At 41.6% G+C, this 8,682-nt stretch overlaps 1 protein-coding gene across 1 annotated transcript in view; it reads right to left on the reverse strand.

Moving 5' to 3' along the window:
* Nucleotides 1–313: 313 nt before the first annotated feature.
* Nucleotides 314–8,682, reverse strand: part of PCSK1 (proprotein convertase subtilisin/kexin type 1) — a 25,596-nt gene continuing 17,227 nt past the window's right edge. Inside the window, exons 10-15 of the mRNA XM_010140045.1 lie at nt 8,656–8,682; nt 7,464–7,697; nt 6,008–6,165; nt 4,077–4,210; nt 2,095–2,256; nt 314–676 (exon numbers count right to left, since the gene is read on the reverse strand). The exon at nt 8,656–8,682 is cut by the window's right edge and continues 3 nt beyond it. Coding sequence (XP_010138347.1) covers nt 314–676; nt 2,095–2,256; nt 4,077–4,210; nt 6,008–6,165; nt 7,464–7,697; nt 8,656–8,682 — 1,078 coding nt within the window. The remainder of the gene's footprint in view (nt 677–2,094; nt 2,257–4,076; nt 4,211–6,007; nt 6,166–7,463; nt 7,698–8,655) is intronic.

Consider the following 8,682-nt stretch of genomic DNA (forward strand, 5'->3'; position numbering starts at 1 on the left):
ATAGGGTGGAAGAATAAGCAAGGCGAAAATTGTTTAAAACAGGGTTTTCAGGGGAATCCTACTGCATTTCATGCCTGCGGGGGCAAATCTACTCTGATGGTAATGAAGAAAGGCTTTGAAAAAAGCTATTGCTAAGAAGCATCAGTTTACTGCCTTATCCTCCCAACCCATTTTTTCCCTTCCTTGGTTGTATTAAATATGAAGCAATCAAAGCAGCAATCACACAACTAGAGCATACAACAGACTTCCGAAAGAAAACTACAGGTGGGGTGGGGAGGATGAATATTTCCAACTCAGCGCCGTGCCCTATAGATTAGTTTCCTTCGTTTATAATATCGACCAGGGCTTGCAGCAGTCTGTCATCTCTATGCTTGTAGGGTTTGGCGTTGTAAAAAAGATCAACGTAGTCACTGTATAGGCTTTCTTCTGAGCCTCTCAGCTGGGAGGGCTTGTTTAATTTTTCAAGCGCTTGATAGAAGTGTTCGTATGGAATGTTTAACTTCTCACTGGCAGTCTTCCCTGGCAGTCGCTTTGGAGCCATCTGCCTGCTGAAAGCACTCTGCAGTAGGTGCAGCATGGCCTCTGATGGGGTTTTGTCTTCTGCTTTGTCACTGCTGCTGCTGGTATCTTCCGTGACTTTGGGTTTCTCACTCATGTTCTCCTGTGTGGTTTGATCCTAGAATGCAGATTAGCATTAAGAATGTTAGGTGTCAGTGGAAAACCAGCTGGGCAGATGCTATTTTTTCATTCAGGAGATACTGGCGTCTAGAAAAGAATGAGACCATTATACGCCAAAACAGACTATCCAAAGGACTATATTGTATAAAATATCAAATCCCCCCACAACACAGGAAGTTACAAATTCAGATTCCATTTTGGCAGGATAACAACATGTCATTTTATAGCAGCATTTGTTGCAGTCTTAAGAGATATTTTTGGTTGTGCTAGAGGAGACGGCTCCTTAGCAGCACACTGAAGTGCATGCAGTGGTGATGGCAGCTCTGACTGCACCACCCATGTGCAATGGACTGAACCGGTGTTTCCACGTATCCTGCTCTGTCAAGCCTCTCATGGGTGGCCGTGACATGTATTCTGGAAGGTTTGGAAGACGGATGCCAGATGCAGATGAGCAGAGAAGTCACTAAGAGGCATGATCTCGTTTCAGCAGCATCTGTTGTGCCTCCCTCACTGATGCAGTACTATGCAGCTGCACAGCTTCCTCTTTCACACTAGGATTGTCTTTCTAACTGGACGATCATTTTATCTCCACCTGGTTTTCACAATATTCTCCTACAGCACCTCCAGAATCCCCTTTCTTTCAATGTATTTTCTTGCACATGGCTGCCACCCCTGTGGATACTTATATATTTAAAGACCATAACCGTGTCTACCTCAATCTCTTCCTTCATAACCTGGCTGAGGCAGGTTAATCTCTCCATACTTTATGGACATCAAATGTGGAGACAAACTGATGTGATGTGACTAATAAAGTATTCCAAAGATGCTGACATAACTAAGCATTGTCAAAACGTGCAATATACCATCCTGTGCCTCCAGAAACCCCCAGTCACCCTCAGAGGCCTGGAGCATGTTTAGAGAACTCTCCCTGAAAGGTAAAGGAGAGGTGTCAAAAGAGGTAGCAGCAACAGATGCACTTAACCAAACCCTCTGAGACAGTGAGTCCCTGACCTCCATCCTCTCTTTTGTCACTAACGTCCTTTCAAACTCCTTGGAACCACTCCAGCAGGAAAAGATCCTTCCGGATGCAACACTTATTCTCACTAGAATTACTCAAATTTAGTGCCTCTGCCAGAAGTGCGTTCCTCCCTCCTCATACCACTCAGCTGCATTAGCTGTCGAGCTCACTGCTTTAGTAGCAGGATCCTCTTACCATGCTAAAACCCTCAGATGCCGGCATTTGAAAACAAAGACTAATAAAAATACCCATTGTTAACATGGGCAGAATTACAATACCCAATGCAGGAGCAGTCAGGTGAAACAAATGCAGAATGGGTATGTGTCTTCTTACTAGGAAAAAATATCATTTTCTTATGAATTGAAAATACATAAGGAAAACAATAAACATAACACTACCTCTGCAAAGTCCGTCATCTTCTCCACCCCCCTCCGGTCGTTTTGCACAGCGTTGTAGGACGTGTATACACGTGGCTGCTTCATGTGTTCAGGCTGGGTGACAGTGCCGTGCAAAATCAATTTCCAGCTGACAATCCTTCCTTCATTTTGTATTCTTCTGGACTGAAGCACAAATACGGGGTTAGCACAGGTTCTCAGAACATGAGAAGAGGAAACAGTGACTAAAGTAAATTATAAGGCTTTGCCTAAATTTAGGCAATGACTTAAAGGCACCAAAAGACTGGTATATGAGAGACAGAATACATCAGAAAGTGGGATTTAATGCAATGGCTGAAATACTGCAAATATTCACATTTTGATGCAACATAATTATTAATTAATCATGTAAGCATCAGTAGAATTTTGTCATAACATGGAATACTAAAAATCACTGTGTTATTAGGATTTCTTCAGTTGGCCATTTCCGCACAAAATTACCACTGGAATAGTAAATGGAGTAATATTCTGTAGAGGTGTATGACAGCAATCTGAGACACACCATGTGGAAATATGCCACAACTGCTTTGTCCATTAGTTTTGCTGCAGTATTTAATTAGCAGAAAATGGAAAAAGGCAAGCCCAGAGATCACTGAAACTGTGTTTTACCAAAGCTTCTTTCAGAGTTTTTGCTGTTGTTTAGTTACTATAGATGGCTGTGAAAGCTCTTGTTCTCTAATACCAAAGTTTACACACACAGCTTAGATCACAACTCACTGAGTAGCTCTCCGTGGGAATCTGTGATTTCAGTTAGGTCATCCATATCACAGAATCACAGGATCATCTGGTTGGAAGAGACCTTTAAGATCATTGAGTCCAACCATTCCCCCTGAACACTATGTTCATATGAACACTAGTTTCAGGCTGAGGAAGGTAAGCATTGCCTCTTGAGGAATAAAAGAGACTGGTTTACTGAAAGTTTCAGGAAACTCTCACTTGAAAATGAGAAATGAGAAGTAATTACAAACAAAATACTGCTCTCGACTTCATTCAAAAAAATGCATTCTATGGATTACAAAAAGCAGGATGTCTGTAACCACCGGGTTATCCTCTAGCCTGCAGTGACAACACTAAACATTGGTAACAGTATTTGCTTCTGCTGCCTTGTCCATCTGCTCAGTACTTGGCATTATCCTTCTGTTTACAATTCAAGGCCAATGGGGGCTGGAGACTCGGAGTCTGATAGGAAGCATTCAGTTTCTGGCAGGATCTGACCCCTAATGACAAGCTTATTAACAGACAACTTCAATGAAATTCTCCAGAGATGAGTGCGCTTGATCACTGTCTTTGAAGAGGATAATTTTTCAGTTGTCTGTCAAGCAGCTTTATATTCTGGTGTCTTGCTGTTGTAATCCATATCCCCGGGTGGTTTTAGTACAAACTTTTTATTTCATATCTGTTGATTTCCTGGCTTTAATCCCTTAACGCTGTTCAGCAGTAAAAAAAGAAGTTAGGGAAAGGTATACATCAGAATAGCCCTCTGAGGTCACCAGAAATTCATTAACTCAGAAGACTCGGAGTTAATGAAAATTATGCGCATGCACCAAGGGAAGACTAGATCTACCATGTGTTCTTTTCTTCAGAAAAAAACTAATTTGCAGTTAATCATATGTTAATTCAATTACCTGTTTCACCCCATGAATCACAGTAAATTGTATGAAGTGTTTTCTTTCAGTGACATACAATGTGTGAAAAACACAGGCATGAAATTCTTTTGACAGGTACATGTCAGTGAAATGAGGAAGGTGCTTTGCATTTATGTGAAGAATGAGAAAATCCAACCCTATCCTTTTTCTTAAACCCTTAGTCCAGATATTTAGTTTAAATGAATTCTCATAGCTTGCTTCATGAGGACACTCACTACTCAACACGCTTGGTAGTGGATAGTGATGATCTTACCAGCGTTAGCTTCCAAACATAGCTAGTTAGCATACAGATGTACTCACCTCATCAGTAATTCTCAAAACCCAGGTGCCCACTGGATTCTCTCCCCAGGTGTGGACAGACATGAAGTCCCAGTTCTTGAAGCCATTGGGAGATTTATCTCTCTCCCTCTCAGCCAGTAAGACTGTGCTGGTCCCTGTGTTAGTGCAAGAGCAACAGCAGTGACTGCTCATGCCCATGGTTCCATTAATTATTTTCAGAGCCATATTTAAGAGCATAAAAACTATCACGCTAAGAGGTACACCTAATCTCCAGCACACAAAAAAGTAGTGGGTGTAGGTAAAGAAGCATAAAACCCAGAGGGTCAGACAGTCCCACTGCAGAACACACCTGGAAACCTCTGAGGTGGAAGTTTTAAAGGGGAACCAGCTTGTGCACTATGGTAAAACCAAAGCCTTATCCTGTCGGGGGGTTTTTTTGGGGGGGTGAGTGGATGTAAATTGTTACAATAGAGTGAAAAGCATTTGCATTGTTATTATTATTATTATAAAAATGCTGCAGTTCACAAAGTATTTCTGCAGCAGAAAAGATTCTATTGGGCAGGAGGGAACTCGCTTGTTTGCATATAAAGAGAGAGCATATAAGGGAGCAGTATTTACATAATAGGGAGCTGAGAAGCCCAAGGAGCCTGACCACAAGCTATAAATATATTTAAAAGTAACACCACCAATACAGAAAAGGAATGACATACATTTGGTAGAACTATTTTGCAGGTAAGTGGGAAAACGGCCAGAACCAAGTGAAAAACAGTTTAACCATGAAGGCAACACAATACTATGCTGGAAGCAGCAGCACTTGAACCCGTAGCTAAACCCACAGAAATACATACAAAGATGAAGAACATACTACTGCCGTCAGTCTTTCAAAAAGGGGTGTTTTTCTAAGATGAAGCCATGCTTCCTAAAAATTAGCAGCAGAAGAGTGTCTTGGGAGGGAAACACCACTATAAAAGTAGAATGAGAGCTATTGCTGCTGTCATCTCCATAGTGGACCTAGAGACAGCCCATGTGTTTACTGCCAAACAAAAATTTAACTAAAACAGAGTTAAATTTGAAAATACCACAAGTCAAGGGCAAAACACCTCCCAGAAGGTAAACTTGGAGAAGGAGGAATTAAGCTTGGGCCTAAAAAGAAAACAGATAAGGCAGTGTTTGGAAATACACCGCATGTTCAGGATCTTAATCCTGTTCTCTGGTGAGGTCTGCAACAACGATGTGAACAAGGGTCTAGTGCTTTATCACCTGAGAACTACTAGATCAGTCTTTAACATCAGATAATTAGATCAGCCTGATGTTTAAATCCTATCTGAAAGCTTGTCTCTTCATTTTAATAATACCAGTTATCTAACAGATCTTACTCTCAACCAAGTTGTTTATAATAATTCTCTTTTTTTTTTTTTTTAAATCCTTATGGTGTTGTCATGGCTTGCCACACTCTAGCACATTTAGCGTAGCTGTGCTAAAGTGCCTAACAGAGACACTGTATTTTTAAACACATCAATAGCATGACACAGTCACACAAAATCCAGGGAGTCGGATTTCCTCAGTTTTCCATTAGTTTGTTAAACCACAGTAAGGCTGATAAGCACCATTGAACAATAATTTGTCTTCTGCCAGGAACACTCATGTTTTATAGATCTCGTTGCCAGAATGAAAATGTATTAGAAATGGTGCCTTTCATTTCTTGAAGTATGATTTTCAAACCTCTTCTCACAAACATCACCCAGAACACAGGCAAGCTAAAAAGGGGTTTCAGAGAAGCAGTTCTCTGGTTCCCAGGGGACTTTGCCTTCACACCTACCTGCTGGAGGTCACTAGATTGGTCCAATGACATTTTTAACTCTTTTTAGCCCCCTGACAAACACAGAGGTGGTTTTTAATTAAATCAATGTTTCACACTATAGCCACAGAAAGCATGCCTTTGCCCCCCATACCTGACGGAGACACCAGAGTTACATGAAGGTCACCTCTACGGGAATACTCAATCGTTGCCTCAAGCTGCACATGCTCCAGGGATGCAATGGAGTTTTCTTGACCCTCGCAGGCTTTGGTGGGAATTTCAATGATGACTTCCTCGTTTGCTCTTAGTAACCTGGTGAAATTAACAGGAGTTCTTTCATTACTCACCCAGGCTTTTGATTCTGGATTATTATGTGAAGTGCAAATGACACATTTAACACACATTTCAGAACGATTGGGAAGAACGATTCAGAAGGATTCCTCCAGAAGGGAAGGAGTGAAGACAAATGCTACCGTAACTGGTTTTTTGAATGCTCCCGTAAAAACCATGGGAAGTTCTGGTAGCCCAGATAACACTGGAGTGGAGCACGTGATAGTTAAAACATTGGAGGTGTTAAAACAGCCATTTTAGCTGTTGTAGTCAATGCCATCTCAAGGAAGAAAAGCTAACATCTTCTGTACAGCTGCTATACATGGTGTTTTCTGCACAACTTCCATCACTTCTAATGAGGATGGTGCATCTACATCTCCACATAAGTAATTCTAAATTCAGAATCGTGGGGTCTTTGTGTTTGTAATGCAACAGAAAGGACTGCAATAAAAATACACAAACAGCAAGTATTACATGTACTGGTACCGGATCAACACTGTGGAAAGGAGAGAGCTCAGGAAAGTGAACTGATGGCAAAATACCATCAATTGTGAGGTTACCAAGCAGTAACACTCGAAGACACAGTAATACGTTTCTACAGACAGATTTTTGGGGCACTCACACAGCATAATTTCAATCTTTGAAATAGCTGTATTTTTTCTAGACAACAAATCCATAAGTGAACAAGTGGAGATAAAAACAGTCTAGATATCCTTAATGATTAACCAGCTTAGTGACTAATTAGACCTTATCTCTATGTTAAGCTCAGTTTATGCTGGGAGCTCTTGTCAATGTGGCTGGTGGGGAACCTTTGAGACCCTTGTATTTTGTAAGAGATGTGCTAAGATGTGACTAAAGCTCAGTGTATCTCCTGTCACAGAAGAACTGTTAAGATTGACTACAGCTGGTGGGTTTTTTTAAAATCTCTGGGGGACTTTGGTATCTTTTTATTAATCTTCCGATAGCGGTCTAAACATTCGTCTGTTATCTGATCAGGTTCCGTTTCTCAGTATCATCCACCTATACGCTGCCTGCACAAGCAGACATAATAATCTCATTCTTTGTTAAGGCTTTGTGCTAGTAGTTTCCACAAGTCCTATGCTAATAAAAGCAAGTGATCAAAGGCTCCTTGCCTGCCCCTGAGGAACACAGTAAGGCAAAACCAAATGAACCAGAAGAAGTCTTAGTCTGGTTTAGGGCAATCTGTGCAGAATACCATCCTTCAGGCTTTACTGTGACAGACATAAGCTCAGTTACTGCTATTTAATGCAAATTCATACCTTGGTTCAAAGCTTTTGTCTTTGATGATACACTCCCGCTTTTCTGGTACCCCTTTCCATCTTCTGGGATCAGCTAAATCTACCAACGCATTGGCATTGAGTAGTCCAAACCCAAACCGGCTGTTGACCATCAATCCCGCTCCATTCTTTTTCCAACCCGGATTCCCAGCCAGTGGATCATATTCTGAGGTCCACACTACCAAGTGCTGCATATCCCTCCATGTCAGATTTGGGCTGTTGAGAAAACGTTCCTGGTTAATTGTTTCAAGCTATCTATCATTCTCCTCTTAATTATTAGTCTGCAATAGAACACATTTTGAATGTATAAGGTATCCCATTATTTTAAGACACACGGCTTATTGCATGCCTATCTTCACAATACTTCTCCAGGTAGACAAGACTTCCATGTAAATACACAACAGAGTCCAATTCTTCAAAATTGTTCAGGCATTTAAAGTTAACTAGCAAAGCTAGTACTTCTCACCAGTCTTCACGGGATCTGGACTTGGGAAATGCACTGGGTAGTTGATTCTATCTGTGGTTAAATCTACCCTTTACAGGATGGTGCTGAGTATCCTGGCTTATGTCATCAAAGGAGTGTGCAACAGAAATTGAGCTGAACCGACATATTTGAGTACTAAGCCCACGCCCTAATGCCTGAGGTGTTCCCTGGGGAAAAGCCATTGTTCTGTAGGGTCTTGCCCTCTTCTTTTCTTTCTGTTCTCTCCAAGTCACACATTCTGACTACCAGCCCTGCAGGGCCTGACCCTGCCTGTGCTGTCAGTCAGGCTTGGATCCCTTCCATTTCATGTGTCATCACTGGCAGACACGGATCTGTCAATTGACTGAAGACTTAAACGCTTGCAGCCTATTGTCTTCAAGTCGTGTCCTCCTGGCACCTGTGCAGACTCACTCCTTTTACGTGCAATTGGCCAGAACTCAGTAAATAATTGCTGCCAGTGCACAAAAGAGACTAAAATTCTTCTGTCATCGTGTGTTACTTACATTGGTTCTGCTTTACTAGGAAGGTGTTGAGGCAAGTAGCTGCTTATTTTGTCAACAGGCTGAGCAAGCCTGACTGACAAAAAGTGGAGCTGCAGCGTGAGATTGTGGCACTTCAGACAGTGTTTCAGGGAAGATGGTGGGGTGGCCGAGAGAGAGGAGTTTCAAAGCGAATCGTGTGATATCTTACTTTGCTTCCAATGCCAGAGCAAAAATT

The sequence above is a fragment of the Buceros rhinoceros genome, unplaced genomic scaffold (genome assembly GCF_000710305.1).
Source record: "Buceros rhinoceros silvestris isolate BGI_N320 unplaced genomic scaffold, ASM71030v1 scaffold357, whole genome shotgun sequence".
Lineage (NCBI taxonomy): Eukaryota > Metazoa > Chordata > Aves > Bucerotiformes > Bucerotidae > Buceros > Buceros rhinoceros.